This window comes from Neodiprion lecontei, chromosome 5, assembly GCF_021901455.1.
Source record: "Neodiprion lecontei isolate iyNeoLeco1 chromosome 5, iyNeoLeco1.1, whole genome shotgun sequence".
In the NCBI taxonomy this organism is placed as follows: Eukaryota; Metazoa; Arthropoda; class Insecta; order Hymenoptera; family Diprionidae; genus Neodiprion; species Neodiprion lecontei.
Genome location: NC_060264.1, coordinates 5,471,158 through 5,489,232, shown reverse-complemented (window position 1 = coordinate 5,489,232; position 18,075 = coordinate 5,471,158). Strand labels below are relative to the sequence as shown.

Below are 18,075 nucleotides of genomic sequence, written 5' to 3'. Positions count from 1 at the left end.
CAAAGAACGGATACTTGTATTAGATCTGTTGCACCGATTCGGCGAGCCGGACAATGTACGCGTGAATTTGATAAGGAATTTGAAAAAAATCAAGTTCCAGTCGAGAAAACTGTAAAAAAGAAGATTGTACCGATATGCTTATTTGTATAAATAATATGTATATATTTTTTTTCTCATCTGATCTTCGTTTTCGAATCATTATTGCAATTATATTGTATTACGAGACGAATGAAAAAATTGACAAGGCGTTAGATTTAATTTAATTATTCAATTTCTTCGTTTCTTGATTGTTGTAAGAATTTTCATTTTGCAATTTGGAACAGCGTGCAGCGAAAATTACTACAACGTATCGAAATATTTCGACGGTAAACATGCTGTACGTGTATGTGTGAGCGAGAACGATGACAATTATGTAAATATCAACGGACACTACGTAACGCTCGTCATCGAAACAATTTAAGTAGCATTATACATACAGAGAAGCGGGTAAACCGCGTCACTTGAAATGCGTTTTACACACGAGTTAGGTGTGTAACACAACAGGTTACACAATATCAATACACTGGACGCATGCCGGTGTGTAAAAGAAAAAGAAAATAATAATATTATACGATATGCGCTCTTCTGTCTTGTCCAGAACACCTGTCGCGTCTCGTCCCATCGCTCGGGGTAAAAAATAAAATAAAAATGTTAAATACCTGTTTTACGTTGTTGTTAGAATTCTCCAAGTATTTTATATTCACACGCTAGTCGCTAGTAAAAGTGGTTATAGTAAAGAGGAACGTCTGTAAAAGCCTGAATCGATCTGAAATACTATTAAAAAAGTTCGGACGAAACAGCTGAGCTGAGCAATAATTGATCGGATTTCAAATTTAAAATACAGGAAAGCAAAGTTAAGAGTCACGGGAACAGAGGAGTTCGACGTTAACGTGTATTGAAATTGCAAAATGAGAAAGCATAATTATCGTGGCATTCGTCTTTTGAGCGAAAACTAAAGTACAGAGGAAACGATTCACGCACAACCTACTGATTACGAATTTTACCAATTTTTCATTCGCGAGCTTACGCATTTACGTATCGTACCAACTGACGCGTATTCGCGCGGCTGATTAAGAGGTTTAAAGAGACGAAAATTCCCGCTACGTGCTCGTGTCCTTACAATTTATACGAAACACTCGTAAAGGCTGAAGGGGAAGCCGGCTAAAGCTTTTAAGATCGGAGCTTGCGTAATTCGCGTTTCATTTTGCAAACTGACAAGGATCGCCGAATAATTTCTTCACAAAACCTTTAATCCCTTGCGGAATATATTCAACGCTGGATTACAGATATTTTCGAAGCTCGGAATTTGCAACTGTTGCAAGAAATAACGTGGAGAAAAAGCTCAATTAAAGACACGACGACTCGAATACAACAATCTTGATCCAACTTCGTGCCGATCGAAAATCTCAAAGTGTAACGTCAAGTTGTCGAAGTCGCAAAAAGAGACTCGTGCGATTATAATCTGAATCTAAATCGAACCCCGCATACGCATACATATATATATGTATACATGCATATACACATATATACATATACATACAATATATGAGCCACGCTGCTGCGCCTACGTCGTGTATTATTTTCTCCATTTTTATTTCATTCGACACTCTTTCCGTCGTGTCGTAGTACGCAGCAGGCGATAAGCGCGGAGATAAGACGCGGCGTACTCGTACGAAAATACAGGTACAACACAAAAACACACACACGCACACACATACGTTCTACATATATACGCGCAAATCAACTTTAGGCGCCGTACACCGTCTGAAACATATAATATACGACTCACCGAGTATCTAATTTTATTATCATTTTCATTCTCTCATTGTTGCTTCGATTTACACGCTTATTCTTCGATCCATATTTTCTCCTCGGTTGAATCAAGTTTGGAATGAACAAATAAGAGGAATAAAAAAATCCCAGCTGCGTCATTTGCGTCCATAATTATATATATATATTTGAAGAAAGGTTTTACGGTTGAAATATATATATATATATATATATATATACATATGCATATTCTTTTTTCTTTTCGCTCATTTCGTCAACGACTTAGATTAACACCGCTCGAATGTGTTTCCAAATCCGCGTCCACCGTTAACGTCGCTTACGAAAACGATATTGAAATCGATCGTACAGGATTGTGGAATAAGTGCCGTTTAAAAATTTCACGAAATTAATCGTGTCGAGCTCACCTCTTGGAGGGTTTCCATCGACGTTTCAGAACCCCCAGCATCGGGACGACGAGGAGGAAGAAAATGAGGAGGAAAAGGGTGACGAATAAAGTGGACGGGTCGATCCTGCGACACCTGCGACGATGCGTAACTATTCAAAGCGATGATCACAGGAAGACAGCCCCAAATCTCGCAGTCTCTCCTCAGCTTCCCTTACCCTTGATACTCGCTTCGTCCGAAACACCTTGCAATTTCACACTGTTCTACATTTTGAAGTTGCCCTTGCGGCCGCAGCCGCCGCTGCTGCTGCTGCTGCTTATTATTCTGCCGCACCGATTCTACGACGATCATAATCAAGCCGCACTCACGGGAGAAACAATTTATGTTACAAGAATTATATTATCTCTTTCCGTCTTACCGCGATTGATTATTATTATTATTATTATTATTATTGATTATTATTATTGATTATTATTGTTCAAATTCTTACCCGTAAATCTCTCACCCCCGGGGGTGAATGGGAAAGAGGAAGTGGTCTAACATCGTCGCCGATTTATCGAAACGACTCGCATTCGTTTGATTTTTATGTTTTATTCGAGTCAATTTAAATTTTATCAATATCGCCGTACGTTGTCGTTGTTACGTTTATTGGTTTTATTTTTTTTTCTTTCTGCGAATAACTATTAATTACAAACGCCGTGACCGAAACGATCCGTCGAAGCCAGGAATCGTCGATCGCCGATCGCGAAGCTCCGAACCAGCTGCTCGCCGAGCTTAAACTAAACAGAGAAGGCAGAACCACGCGCTAGCCGCTCCTCCCGATACCGAGACTTTGCCCCCCCCCCCCTCTCCACCCCCTCCCCTTTTACGCAGCGAATGCCAGCAGCACCGACCCAGTCGACGACGACGCCTGACGTCGAGACCTGATCCTCGTCGCGTCGCATTCGGCACGACGACGCGACGCCGCGCGGAGGAGTCGATCGATTTTTTCGCCACCCTTGCGGACCGATGACGAAATTAACACACTGACCGATTATTTGGACGAGGGATGGATTTGAGGAGGATTGCACGATTTAGAAAGCGACGCGATGTTTTTTTTTTTTTTTTTTGAAAAAGTTACGGATATCCTTTTAAATCAATTTTATGGCTCGATCTAACAATTCGACGCTGTTGCTAGGAAATTTAAATCGCGGAATTGCATTTTTTTTTAATTTTTACCGCTCACCCACATTTTAGGAATTCAATTCTACGTGGAAAATATTATTCGAACAGAGTCGATGGTTCAGGCACTGAAGACGTGGTTGAAGCTGAATTGTTGGATGAAATTAAGTGGTCGCGAAAGTTAATTCGCTTTGCAAAAATCACCTGAATGTTGACAATTTATCGAAAGACAAATGTGTTAATATCGACGTGAGGAAAACTTCAAATTAATTGTCATAGTTGTGTTTGGAAATTGAATTTTCTAAAATCGATTAAAAATCTTTATTGCGACCCATGTTTCGTCCCGCGAAACTTGTCGTAAACGAATTATCCTTTCGCAATCCTAAAAATTTGTCATTTTTCATTTTCACAGCAATTTTTCCCAAGTTAAGTGTGATTTTATTCATCAGGTATATTTCCCGAAACACGGAAAAAACAATCGTTTTACAGAGAATTGCTTTCACACTTCCTAAGAAACGAAAAACATATTATCGTACTTGATTACCCGCATTTGTCGCAAGGTTTTTCCAACACCTGTAATTATACTTTTCAAAATTCGATCGATTCAATAGTCGATGCAAAGTAACGCGTCGAAACATACGCGTCGTGAATAAATTTCAATGTAAAACCGTGAGTAAAACGACTTTTTTTTTTTTTCTTCTTTTTAAATCCTGCTTCCCGGTTCGCGAAGTTCGCGAAGACTGTCTTTAATTGCGATTAATGTATCGCCGATTTGCAAACCGGTTATAAACGAACTGCCCGTGCTGACTCAGGTGAAAATAATATACAGTAACGAACTTGGCAGTAATAAGGAGCGCTCGTGAAATTTGTTAAAATTTATTACCGGTCAGGGCAATCGTGGCTCGACGTGAACGATAACTAATATCGTTTTATGCCCAACAGGCTGAACTTCGGGTCAAATTCCCCCCCCCCCCCCCCTCACCGTGCACGTTTTTGCAGATCCGACAAACGTAGGACCGAAAAATAAACGTCGTATACCAGGCACGAGATTAGGTATCGATAAACACTCGAGGGAGCAACGTTATTGTTCTTCGGCAGCTTTAACCATGGGGGCCCTTCGATCCAACGTTGAGGGAACGGTGCCCATACAGCCACGGGATGAAATTGATCGCTCTACGCGGGAGGTATCGACCGGTTATTTCTCTCTCTCTCTCTCTCTCTCTCTTTCTCACTCGGTATTCATGAGAAATTTCTAACCCTCCCGGTCTCGATCTACGCGCAGCCCCATCGATGATTGCAATATGAAATTACCACCGTAACACCGATGACGATTATGACGACGCGTGTCTTGAATGGGTAATTCTTTTTCTTATCCGCACTCGATCATCGTGCCAACGATTTTAGTTCCGAGCAATTTCATTTTCGTCCACTTTCGCAGTTTCACAATTTTATACATTTTCGAATGCTTTTGTGCACAACAAACTTTGATGTGGATGCAACCTGACTTGAGAACGAAGCACCAAGCCTGTGTCGAAATTTTTTTATTATATTTGGGGTTGTTTTATACACTCCTTAACTATGCATTAATTTTTTTTCTTTTATTTTTACCGTATAGTAACGAAAAGGATGCAGGGAATAAAAATGTAGTTTGAACGAAAGATGAAAGGGTCATTAATTGTATTGAATTGGCAATAAAGCTGAGATTTATTTTGTAGAGATTCAAAATTCAGAGACTCACAGTGTAGAAGAGTCAAAATGTAGAAATAGAAAATATTGGATCGTTTGAATTCCGACGATTCTATGTTTTGGCTTTATATAATACTCGGAACTTTTTACATTTCGACTTTTTTATACTCCGATTTTTTAAGTCTTGATATTTTTAAAAACGTTATATTGCGTTTCTTTCATTTTCCGATCCTTTTCATATTTTCAATCCTACGCAAACCGAAAAATATAATCCCAGATCAAAATGAGTTTTGTGACTGTATCCATAAATTCTAATCAATGTTTTCATTCTTGTCGATAACCTAACTCGTACCACATTTTCTTGTAACTATTTGCACAGTCTGATATTGATGAAACAATAAATTGATACGAAGTTGTTATTTAATTAAAATAAAATGCAGTTCATTGGTAAAATAAATTCAATATTCCAACATCGAAAAAACGTAGCATCGTCAAATGTACAAATATTCTTCTTATAATTTGAACGATATTTATGAACCGTTATTGCGTATATAACGATGCCATTTCGTTAGAATTTTTCCCTAACCCCGAGGAACGAAATTTTTCTCACAATTAGCGCAATCGTACAGAGTCAATGATCGTTGAACTTGAATTTATTGCACGCGAATGAACTTGAACAGCAGGTTCGAGTTCCGGCTTCTTCTCCAGCACCCCAATCCGTGTTTTCTCTCGTTATTCTATTTTATTAGCGTTCCGTTTGTCGAGTGGCGGCTGAGCGGGTGAATCGCAGAAGAATCCAAAGTATGAAAGAAAGAAGTCTTACAGACTTCTCACTTCTGGAACTCGAGAGATGCGGCTTGGAAATCGTCGAGTTTTTGAGAGTGGATACTCGACGGAGACGAGATGCTCTCAAGGCTTCTTCTTATCATACTTGACCCATATTTTCTCCGCATTTCCGTCGTTCGAAACTATACCTGAAATAGGAAATATACGTGCATAGTTGGTGGTATATGTTACATTACGTATAATAACGAAATTTCAGCAGCAATGCCGAAGAGCGCGCCTCGCGCTTCCGAGTTCAAAAGATTCGCGAAATAAATTACACTCTACCCGTACTTTTCTCCTCTACGTTTCTCGTTCAATTTAATCTGCGATTTTCAAACCTTCCGCGGAACAGCGGGTTGAAATTTCAAAATTTCAACGTCAGTCGGTCATGAGTTATGAGTGAAATTATCGAGTCTGACGTGACGAGGATTAATCACCGCTCTTAAAACTTCTTCTTTTCTTTTCTCTGCACTGATTCGTTGCTAAAATCCGCAAGCTTTGTTTCAGGTATTTGCGCGTGTTGTATCCTTTCAGTGCGCAAAAAATTAAACGGAAGAGAAAGGAAAGAACAAAAAATTAAAATTAAGAACAAAGATGCCGAGTATCACTGCAATGCAGAGGATTTTTTCAACTCACCCGCAATCGAGTCGATATTCGTCAACGAATTCAGCGCCGATTCTGTTTTCTTCAGATTTTTGCAATTCATGCAGCATTTACTGGCGCACACTGACGATGACAGAAATTTTTAGTTTCGCGGTAGAAGTGCACGTAAGTTGCACCGCAGCCGAGGATCCAGATGGTCAAAAACCGCGGTGAGAAGAGAATGCGTGAAAGAACCGAGAAGCTCCCGAGAAGAGGAGCAAAAAGAATGCGCCAAAAGAGATAGAAGGAAAGAAGAAAAAGAAATGAAACATCGCAGAAAAATGCGACCTGAAACTCTTAACACTACAGGACGAATAATAAGACGCCGGTACATCGATCCTTGAACCTGACGCGGATACCAATTTTCCGTGTTTCCTGTCGATCTTTTCCATATAACAAATTATTTCCTGCTTGATTTAAGTATATAAAAAGCCGAAATGTCGAATGATACTTTTGATTTTTCGTACAACGACGTTACATCGAATCGTCAGGATTTTTGTTAGAAATTGTCATTTATGCCAAGCGGTTAAACGTAAATTTGCCAATGTCAAAAAGTATCGTCATTATACTTGCAGATCGTGAAAGAGAATTTATTCTCTTTTTAATCTGCGACCATTTACTCGAATTTTGCGTTAATTAATTTGTCAGTTCCGAATTCGCTGTATTCGTTTTACAATTAGTGCGATCGGGTAAACCTGTTTTTATTAATTTTCAAATTCCCAATTTTGGAAGTAAAAATTATGCGTGGTTCCGGCCGGGATCGAACCGGCGACCTTCTGCGTGTAAAGCAGACGTGATAACCGCTACACCACGGAACCCGCTTGAAGGCATAAATTCACAAAAAAATTTGTACAATTTTTTCATCTTCTGTCTCATCACGTAGAAAATTAGAACCCTCTGAATTCTCTTATTTTTCAATGGCAATAAATCGTCCTTTCGATCGGAACAAAAATTGTTTTCCATGCTTATCTCGCTCGGTAACGTATCTAACTAATTTTGATCGGTTAAGAAGGTTTCTTTCTTACCCTCTTCCGAGTTGTTATACGAGTTTCACGTCGACGATACGTAATCAATGTTCATGCAACAATTCACAGATGGCGACACGCTGCAAAGCACAAATTATCTTTTAAATTATACATAAAAAAATAATTTATGATGACATTTTTTTTTTTTTTTTTTTTAGGTAAATGTCTTTAGTATGGGATAGAATTCAGATTCATCGATTACTGAAATATTTGTTTTTCTTCTCTAATCAATTCAACACCGAACATACATTCGAATTTCAAAAAACTATATTATAAGCATAATAAATCGAATTATCCCTAATTCAAAACGCGAGTGAGAATAATAATTTATAAAAATGTCATTCAGATAACCAAAAGGTAAAGTTTTCGGAAAAAAATTAGGACACTGATTATTTTGTAAGATCAAAAGAAAAAAAAAAACCAAAAACTTGCGCATATAACGGAGACGGGAATTTCAAACCAACGTTTGTTTGTTTACGAATACGCTGAGTGTATGTTCTTTATTCAGCGACGAATATTTACAGATAATTAAATCAGATACAAGCGATCAGCGATTAATCATTAAACGTCAGAATTGGTCGTTGCACTGGAAGGTCTTAGTCATTGTCAGCTATTCGAATCTCGATAAGAAGTTATAAAGTTCTGAGAACGGAAGTCTACCTCACTCGTCAACAAGAATCTAATCTCAATTGATTGTTTATTCATTCAAATTTAGCTGTGGAATATTTTCCCGAACAATCAAGAAGAGAAAGCTGTACAAAAAGCCAGTGCAGGTAATTTATTGTATTAAAATACCGAAAATAGGAAAGTTTCTTACACAATGCAGACTTTATTTTTCAATAAAACAAACATATGCTTACACCGATTGAGAGTTTCTGAAAAACGTATATTAAATATCGAGAAATAAAATGAAAATATGAAAAATGGGAAACGGTAAAAAAATTACTTGTCAACAAATTTTCGCTTCACAGAGATTGAAACGGCAGAGAATATAATGCTGATATCAGATGGCGATAGCGAGATATTGGCGATAGTGGGAGTTGAATGGCTGCGAGGCTGACGAGTTTGGTGACAGTGAGCGAAGAGTGAGTTGACAAGAGCGGTCAAATATCCGTCGGAAATTTATTCGTTGGTTAATAAACGTGCCAAAAACCGACTGCCGGACAGTGATAATCGACACCCTGAAAATCGTTAGGTTACAGTGGTTCGCAATGACGGATTCCGCCGTTGCGAAAACCGAGGAGCCCCATAAAATTCGAAACACGCTTCGACTTCAACCTATTCGATACCTAAATATTTTCTTCAGTATCACTCTGTCGGTGAGTTAAAAACAATATTTTTCCATTCCCTGGAACGATTTTTAATCTAAAAACGGTCTTTGTAATTTCCCGTCGCTTGCCGACATTTTTCTTTCTTTCCCATCATTTGCGTTAATTGAATTGAAAATGAGAAAAAAAAAAAATATATATATATATATATATATATATATATATATATATATATATATATATGTAACAATATCGGCAGCTCGATTTATTCTTGATTTATTTATTTAACCCTTGGACCGTTGCAGGGATTTTAAATTTGACGTGATAACAACGATCGATGATCGGACAAATAGAAATGAAAGTAAACACTGTACTGGGACCGCAAATTCGTTTCACTTGTCTCGTGCAAATTATTATTGCTATAAACTGTATATATGCACAATTTTTGCTATGGCAGATTTATGGGGCCGGAATTTTGCTGATAACACTCGGCGTCAGGTACGAATTCTCCGGATATCTGGTCTACCTTCACTACTATCTGGAGACGCCGATTTTGGTCCTGTTTCTAGGCTCCGTACTGTTAATCGGTATCGGATGCCTCGGTATTATTTCATCCGCGCAAAGTATCTACCAAGGAATTGTGACGGTAAGGAATTTTCAAACATTTTTCTTCTTCTTTCTGTTTCTCATTTTATCAGTCTCTGCAAGGGGCTCTTTTATATATATAGTTTTTTTTTCTTTTTTTTTCTTGTCTACTTCCGATTTGACACTCGTGCAGAGAGATCCGCACTTGAAAGAAATTTTCCTCGTCTATGTAATACAAGTAGATGACAAAAGAACTCGGTACAGTTACAGCCTTTCGTCGCGTATGTATAATTTACATATGTATGTATATTTCTAAGCCACATTAAAAGTGATAGCAACAAAGTGTTTCCGGTAAATTTACGCACGTGAAAAATTGCTCCACTACATATCAATGTATGTTCGTATCATGTTTCTCCGGCAACGTTAATGTATCGATATCAGTATCGATAGGAAAATTATCGGCAATGTTTACGCCGTTACACTTTAGCCTTGCGAAAATTTTTCAAATCACGAGCTTTTTTCCACGCTATTGTACGCATATAAAAACATAATAACTTGAACGCTTGAGGATTCCTCCTAAATTTAAATTATCGATACTCAATTTGGAACGTTTTTTCAGTTTGGCGTTCTGCTCTTCGGCTTGTTAATGATAATGTTGACCATGCTCGCCGTAGCTTTCGCTACTCTAAGCTCAGCGCGAAAATCCATTGAAGACATCCTCGAAGATCACATGGCGAATTACACCACTTACAGCTCTGACGTTGACTACCTTCAAGCGAATGTAAGTTTATCCAAAATCAGATCTTTTTTCTTTTTATTACTTCTTCCTTTAGAAGCAGATAACACATCGCGTACTATATCTTTTTACAATTGTAAAATTGTATGGATTATGAAGGATCTTAGCAAATCTCACTAATGCGAGTAATCAACGTCTATATCTCTCACAGTCGTGGAAATAGACACTGACTCAACGAGTTATTATATTCTTACGTACATACGGGACATTCCGTGTCAATTCGGTCAATGATTTTCCCTCGCCGTTTTTCATTTGCTTCAGGATTTTTCATAGGATTCTATGATCACAAAAAAGCACGTTTGAATTCCTTCAGATTTTTGTCCACAACAGCTAATTTTTTATGATTATTCAAACCTGTCTAAAAATGGGCATTTCTTTTAAATCTCAAAAGACTCTCTAGAAATCTTATTTTTCATTTCGATCATTATGACATCGACTCGTGATGAGGCGATTCATTTCAATTCCTTTTTTCGTTTTTTTTTCTCCCACTTTAAATATCTTGAACAAACAAAACACCACGTTTCAAGGTTCAAAAAATTTTCAATAAATTAGCAAAAATGTTGTATTCAATTTCGAATCTCTTGACGGTCGAGTTGCCGTGGAACGCCCCATACAGAGCTTGTATCGTCATCGTGATCTATGATAACCACGGTATAACTCCACGCTCTAAACGATCTACGCTTTAAATTAATCACGTTATTTGCGATACGAAACTAAATCGAAAGATTATTTAACTGATTTCGTTGACGAACGCAATTTGGGTGTGAAATACGGTTAAATTAGGAACAAAAAAAAATCCTCCCCGGCGGGGAATCGAACCCCGGTCTCCCGCGTGACAGGCGGGGATACTTACCACTATACTACCGAGGACTTGAAAACACTTCGTGTCACTACGGTATTTTTCTTGCAGCTGAATTGCTGCGGATTTGACGATTTTACGGAATGGAATTACACTTTGGGATACATTCCTGGTTCGTGCTGCGACTCTGATACCGTCTGCGAATTCGCCGATGTCAAAAGCCTCGATTTAGAAGGCTGCTATGACGCTCTAGAAGATCTGGTTACATGTACGATTAACTTCTTTATGCTGGTTCTTGGAATACTCGCTTTAATCGAGGTATAATATGCGTCAAAGTAAAAGTTCGAAGTTTATCAGGTCTGATGAAATGTCATTTAGTCAGGCCAGAAGCTGCTAATAATTATTCTCGGGCCACTGATTCTTCGATTTCGAAAGTTATGCGAATAGCTGAAAATTTCAAAACTTTGTCATTTCGACAGTTTTCAGTTTTCACTGGGTCGTTCAATTCCAAATTTTCTAAAATCTTAAACGTTTCGCTACTATCCATTCTTTGAAAAAATCGATGCTTGTAGATATAATTGTTTACTTAACAGAAAAGAAAAAAAAATCGACGCTTTCAATTTTGTTCCAATTTTGTTATAGAACATTTGATTCGTTCAATTAATATACAATCAACTAAAGTTTAATCAATTTATTTTCATTTATTTACGTAACAAAAAAAAAGTTCGTTATGATTCGTTAATTTTACTCTCAAATATAAAAGTGTCACATATTTTGTAATTTTTTTTTTTCGGATTTATTCATTCCCATAATATTGTACAATAATCGAATATAATTAGCAGGTTTTTTTTTCCCCCCCTCCAACATCTAAAACCTAAATCTCTGAGAGTATCTTTACCCCCGGCCTGAAATAAGCAATAGGGTAATATGTTCGAAATAAAAATTTCACAAATCACGTGATACTTATTTCAGGTGATCACAATCGCTCTGACGTATTTCTTAGCACGAGCAATCGGCGATCGTCGCCGAAGGGTCTTGCCGTCCGAAGAACCAGCCGAGAGTGAAACATTGGAGGTGGTAAACAACCCCTTGGCCGTGGGGAGAACCCTCCCCAGAGTAAAACCGATCTCAAAAAATATTCGTAACGGCAGTCCAAATCCGGAGAAAAGATTTAACCAGCAAGTCGGTCAACGCCCTTTCATAGAAAACTACCCCCGGCTTCCATCTCACAAAAACACCGGTTTTTATGCCAGGACAATCGTTCCTTCGGCTCCGCCGCAGCATATCGTAGAACGACAGAATCCAAAAATTTTTTGAGGGGGGATTCATGTCGCGTTGATAATCTGCTCGGACATTTTCCAGAGAGGGAATGAATGCTAACAATTTCGTGAATTTAACAGAGGGGTAAATTTTTTTGAAACTTTATTGTTCGTTATAAAGTTTGCAAGACAATGTTGTATGTGAATTTTAAAAATAGCCAGTACACCTTTGCGAAAGTCGAGACAACTTTTTGTTCGTCGCTTTTATACGTGTGTATTTAAGCACGCGATGATAGATAAGAATATAACATGTTTTTAGGCGTTATCTAGGTCAGCAGAGTTTTAAATCAAGTAATTTTATTTTTTATTTTGTAACATTACCGCACGTCGATGTATTTACTAAGTTTTTTCCAATTTTCTTACGCTGTAATAATTAAAATTTGATCGAAATATTCACCCGAGTAGATTCCGACTTCTCGATAATTTTCATTTCTCCAGACAATGCGAAAATTTCACGAACGTTGATTAATTATCGAGCGTGGTGAATCACGATATTAACCACTCGCGTTACTCATAAGTCAATTAAACAAGTCACCGATTTTCTTCATTGATAATCTTGTCTAAAATAATATTCACAAAATAAGATTCTGACGGTAGGTGTACAGTTGACTGTCATTAACGCAGGAATTCGAAAACAATTTGCCGTCAGTTTCGTGTGAAATTTTTCAACAATTCACTATACGGCAGTAATATAATTTACGTCATGAATAAATCAAAAGTTATTCGCAAAATTCGCGGGCTAAACTTTAATACATGCACGAAAATAAGAATCTGTCGGTAAATCGGATTAAAAAAGTTGAAAAAAATTATAACGTGACCAACGACAGTAACTGGATTCCAGATATGTTATATCGCAATGCCTACGTGATCACAGAACTGTACGCATACATTTGTGAGTAGTAAAAAAAGAAAAAGGAAATTGCAGTATTGAGCGGTCGATTAATCATTGTACAAATAATACAGACTTATAATTATTATACTGGCTACACGTACACACATTGCCCTGGTAATTGTTTTTATACGTGTTTATATACGTCAGGATATATGTATATAGTATATCATAATCTATTTCTATGCGTATAATTGTATATCATATTATTTGAGATTAAGATTATTTATAGTGTATCGTAAAGGTAGGTAAGATGTATATTATGTTTATATATATTGTATATAACTAGTAAGGTAATTGTTATTTGGACATAATCGCATTGCTTTTAACAGATGATTATTACTTACCACGAAGTATAATTCGAAATCTAAAATGCACGAATGTATAGCGAAACTGTAACGATTACATAGTCTAAAATCTATACACGTCCGTTACGAATTACATGTTGATTGTTAATCCAAAAGTATAATATAATATCTACAAACGATGATTTATTATTATATAGCCTTATAGCGTACATATTCTGCATGAGCGAAATCATGCATTGTACATTACAATTATTGAAGTGGACGACGTGTTGATAAAATTTTGGAAAAAGTAGGGATAAAATTAGAAAATCGACTAAAGATGGATATCGAGATCGAAACAGTCAAAATCGATGTCGAAAAGAACGATATTGGGTGAATTTTGTAATTGAAGAATAGCGGGAACGAAAATGATAAACTTTGTATAAAATGAAAGTATAAAATTAAAAAATTAAATCGCACAAGTATCTAAATTATCAAAATTTTCTTCACTTCTCACCGCCCTCTCGCTTTATCGCATTAGCCAGAAAGCAAGCGAGAACCACGCCCGCGATCTGAAAAATTTACATCAGAAATGATTAAAATAATTTCGATCGATCGGCATCGATAGACCAAATCGCTCGTCGAACTCACCTCGATAAACGCTATTCCTATCCCTACTCCGATCAGGATCTTTGCTCCATTCTGCACCCTGGACTCCAGTTCCATGTAACAACCCCTCCGGTAGACCTTGCTCTGACTGTTCATAATGCACTGGGTACTCGGACCGGAGTCCAGGTTGCAGCAGGACTCGGGCAGAGTGCCGCTTGGCAGGACATTCGCACGTTCCCAATCCTCCGGCCCATCGATGCCGCAACATTGCAGCTGTAAACAAATCGTAAAAAAATGTAAAAAAAAAAGTCGAACAGGTCCGTTAACGGCCTCTTTTTATTCATTTCCGTCCAGCACACGCTTCTTTCACGTGTTATCTAACGATAATTTACTCCAAAGTGTCCTCAAGGATCACCGACCTTCTGCTGAACGTTGTTCCACGCCATCTTGTCAGCTTCCGTGTAGTTCGTCATGGTCGATCTGAGGGTCTCCTTCATCGCCATACTGAAGTCGTTACGGAATACAGCTGCCGCGATTCCAACCGCCAGTTCTATCGCGAATATGACAACCAAGGCGCCCGCGAACTGGAACAGAAATTCCCAGCGATCAGCAACGGTCCCTTTATCAGGACCTCGTCACGACCCCGAACTTCGGGAACGTCGGCAAATCACTCACGGCTATCAGCAGGGTGTAATTCTCCTTTATGGCGCCGTAGCAGCCGAGGAACGCTATGAAAAAGACGATGGCTCCGGCGACTATGAGGACAACAGGCGGGGCGGTTATCCTTCCCTCCAAAAAGTGACTGAACTCACCGACATCCGAGAGGACCAGGGCACCGGCGACTATGATGCCGATACCGGATACCTGCGACAGGAATCGGTGAAATACCTTTCTGAGGACCGAAGAACGGCTTGCGGACTCACGGCGAATATCAGGTTGAAAAAGAACAGAATGTATTTTATCAAGCTCATCCCGCAGGACTCCATGGCTGCGTCTCGGTGTCCTTCAACAGTGCAGTATTCGACAAAGTTGACGAAGAGGATTCACATGTGGTTCGGATTTAAGGATCCCGATCTGCGCAGTGATGAACGGGATCCACTACTGCGGGTGAGATGTGTTCGAGGCAAAGGTTCCGCCAACAATGCTTCGACGCTCTGCAGCGAAGGATCGAGTAGAAATTTTCGAGGGTATAAGGTGGCGGAAAAAAACCGTTCGACCCAAACCTCGGTTAACGGCTTGAAACGCGCTCGGTCCAATTGGTCCCCCGAAGCAAAGGCGCGCGCGATTCTCTACCCTGATTGGATACCTTGGTACTACGACGTTGTGTTCGACACAGTTGCCATGGACACCGTGCGGTCAGTAGCGTTTCGTCAGGGGGTGAAACTCGCGACTGACACGAAAGGCGATCCCCGGCAACGCGCGTTTTTTCTTCCACTGAAAATCAATCGATTCCTCGGGAAATATGTTCGGCAAAGAATCGCGATCGAATCGTTAAAGTTGACGGATGACCGGAGACCTGCAATAGTCGGGAGATCGGGAGACGAAGACTGGACGACTTTTTGGCATTGGTGCACAATGTCGTGAAAATTTCTGTTGGATATTTACTGACAAATTTATCGGAAGCGTTATTCGGGTTCGGTATTGCCAATTTACTGTACATGTAATAAGTCGTTTTACTATTAGTAACTAATAGCACTATTTAGTAACGTTACCAAACATTAGTGCGATAGATCTCGTAAATTTGGATACCATTATTCGATTTGTAATATGCAGATTTGAGACCGCAATTTTGAATTACAATTTGTCTAATTCGCTAAACGAGTTTGATAACTTTATGGTAAATTTATACTAAAATTGTGAAGTTATAAGGAGTCGATGATAACGGTTCGATGATTGATTTCATTGACTTTTTGTGAGCGCAAACGTCATTTTAATAACTTGTCGGTAACTGTACTCGATGAAAATGCATTTTAGATCGAACAGAAGAATTGCCGCATTATTTCTTCTTACCCGGGTTCGAACCCTGTTCGCTCGAAATGTTCGGACAAATAGTCGTACGCCCTACCTACTACGCCAAATTACCTTATGGGAATTGGAGACTTCAGTTGATTCGTAACGCAATGGACGATCAACACGGGCGCGACAAGCTGTACAGTCAATGATAGCTCATGAATAAGATATCTTGAAAATTCCTACTCACAATACAATTTTGTACGAATTTACGAACCCAGTTACTAGCCAAATTCATGCGGTACGTTCAAAATTTTAGAATTCAATTTTAGGAAATTCGAAATCAGACTACCTCGGAATTTTAAGTCCGTGTGAATAATTTTTGAATCTAGTTATTTGATATTCGAAATCATAGAGCAGATTTAATAGACATGTACACACATTCATTTCTTTTGCCACAATATATTTTTAATTTTAATAGACTCTGATCGAATTTCTTTGCATTTTTAGTAGATTCCAAATGGCGTACAGTAAATTTACAAATATAACAAAATTGTCACAACAATTTTATTAATTCAAAATACACTTTTGCCTTCTTTTTTTTGTATAAACGTGGAGACATTTATCGTTAGCTTTAGAGACTTATGTAAAGGCGATACCTGGAATAGAGCAGATTACATCGTGACCTCATCGAGTATGATTCATGTATGGTATTACTCGGAAGTAATCTCGCACGGTTAATTATAAAACACTAATCAAGAAGTAAAAACAAACAAAATTATTGCAAATGTATGATCAGAATGCTGAGTAGGTCGTTTACCTTCAGACACTAAATTTTTACTTTTTCCATACTTTTGTGTAACAAATGTTTTTGTAAAATTTACGAAAATTTTTAAGAGTAAGCCGAGCTGTCTTCGGACTGGGAAACGACTCTGGGAATTCATTTCTCTTGGCCGAAGTAGGACAATTGTTTAATACTCTCTCAAATGGATCAGATTAGCCAGAGATCGCGTGCCTCGAGCGAAACGGGATGGGTGCAGGAAAGACGCCCTAATATACAGCTGTCTTCCTGCTGGCTTTGGTCATTAGGAAAAAAGCCGGCTCCACCTACTAACTGCATGCGTATAAGACGTACACGCCCGTGTATGCAAACCGGTGACATTCCGGCTCACGAACAAGGAGAGAAAATGGATGGAAAATCGCCTTCGCACGTCGTAATTGGTGAAAGTAATTATCACACGCGATGCGTCATCGCTCGGGTTCAAAGGGTTGGTCAGATAATGGCCAAAATGCATCCTGGGAATCGAAACAAGGTGACAATAATTTCACCCTACCAAAGTTGTTGGTCAACGATTAAAGGTTCAATTTTTTAAACCGTTCGTCGACCATTTGTTCATCCTATTAATCAGCTTTCCGTCGAAGGGATCGCATCTGGATGAAGGCAAAGGCGATAAGGGACGGATTCTATCCAAGGGCAGACGGAACTGCGTCGCTGAATCGAGCGAACGCTCAGTCTCGATACGCAGTAAGGAAGAATCCATAGTGCATCAGGCTTAAAGGAGACGTGGTCGAGTTTGATCAGGACCGAAAACGCCGTGTCCATGAACAGAAATTACTTCTTCCTTCCCGTTTCGAAGGTTGAACGAGACGTCGGTGCGGCGGTCGATCGTCTTGAAAGGAAAGAGAGTCGGTCATTCAGAGAAAAATGAAACTTGTACGAATTTTTACAAGCAGACTTGCAATCTAGTTACACTTACTTGCCTCGCGAATACGATCGAGGTCAGAGTTCACCGCTCGACACTGACCATTTGCATATCTTTAGACTTGATCTTGCACGCGAAGGGGAATGAGCTAGGTCGTCAATTACGCCGGGAGTGCAAAAGTTAAAGGGAATTCATTATAAAAAATATAACATACCGCGAAATATTTTTCCGCTGAATATCAAGCAGTGGCATGATAATTATCAACGTTATACTTCGTCTACTGTGAGTGTATTACAGAGATCCCGTTCTTTACCATCG

General features: G+C 38.8%; 3 protein-coding genes and 2 non-coding genes across 11 annotated transcripts in view; 1 reads left to right on the top strand and 4 right to left on the bottom strand.

The window, feature by feature from the left end:
- The window catches only part of LOC107217344, a 163,811-nt gene extending 160,808 nt beyond the window's left edge, over positions 1–3,003 (bottom strand). For 5 of the 7 annotated variants that reach the window (XM_046741666.1, XM_046741667.1, XM_046741671.1 and 2 more), the window contains exon 1: positions 2,235–3,003. In XM_046741666.1, the coding sequence (XP_046597622.1) occupies positions 2,235–2,275 (41 nt within the window). In that variant the 5' untranslated portion in view covers positions 2,276–3,003. The remainder of the gene's footprint in view (positions 1–2,234) is intronic. The other 2 variants (XM_015654845.2, XM_046741669.1) reach the window with 1 other exon arrangement.
- A 4,269-nt stretch (positions 3,004–7,272) lies between these two features.
- Trnav-uac lies at positions 7,273–7,345 on the bottom strand. Its single transcript has one exon. It is a non-coding gene; the product is annotated as a tRNA-Val (tRNA).
- Positions 7,346–8,610: 1,265 nt separating this feature from the next.
- On the top strand, positions 8,611–13,211 carry LOC107217332 (tetraspanin-9). Its single transcript, XM_015654829.2, has 5 exons — positions 8,611–8,871; positions 9,278–9,466; positions 10,025–10,186; positions 11,112–11,318; positions 11,973–13,211. Exons 1-5 carry the CDS (start codon positions 8,764–8,766, stop codon positions 12,315–12,317), a joined length of 1,011 nt encoding a protein of 336 aa, XP_015510315.1. The 5' UTR covers positions 8,611–8,763; the 3' UTR covers positions 12,318–13,211.
- On the bottom strand, positions 11,000–11,071 carry Trnad-guc. Its single transcript has one exon. It is a non-coding gene; the product is annotated as a tRNA-Asp (tRNA).
- Positions 13,212–13,262: 51 nt separating the features above from the next.
- Positions 13,263–15,264, bottom strand: LOC107217335 (CD63 antigen). The gene is made up of 5 exons (XM_015654832.2): positions 15,028–15,264; positions 14,780–14,968; positions 14,524–14,688; positions 14,147–14,377; positions 13,263–14,067 (listed from the first exon to the last, which is right to left on the bottom strand). The coding sequence occupies exons 1-5, from the start codon at positions 15,088–15,090 to the stop codon at positions 14,002–14,004; spliced, it is 714 nt and encodes a 237-aa protein (XP_015510318.1). The 5' UTR covers positions 15,091–15,264; the 3' UTR covers positions 13,263–14,001.
- Between the last annotated feature and the right edge of the window lie 2,811 nt (positions 15,265–18,075).

Bases quoted from the DNA above. Each gene is read 5' to 3' on its own strand.
- LOC107217332 (XM_015654829.2), top strand. From the start codon at position 8,764: ATGACGGATTCCGCCGTTGCGAAAACCGAGGAGCCCCATAAAATTCGA. The intron at 9,467-10,024 runs GTAAGGAATTTT...ACGTTTTTTCAG, and splicing joins TCTACCAAGGAATTGTGACG to TTTGGCGTTCTGCTCTTCGG. The intron at 11,319-11,972 runs GTATAATATGCG...TACTTATTTCAG, and splicing joins GAATACTCGCTTTAATCGAG to GTGATCACAATCGCTCTGAC.
- LOC107217335 (XM_015654832.2), bottom strand. From the start codon at position 15,090: ATGGAGTCCTGCGGGATGAGCTTGATAAAATACATTCTGTTCTTTTTC. The intron at 14,969-15,027 runs GTGAGTCCGCAA...TTCCTGTCGCAG, and splicing joins TTTTCAACCTGATATTCGCC to GTATCCGGTATCGGCATCAT. The intron at 14,068-14,146 runs GTGAGTTCGACG...TAAATTTTTCAG, and splicing joins TAGGAATAGCGTTTATCGAG to ATCGCGGGCGTGGTTCTCGC.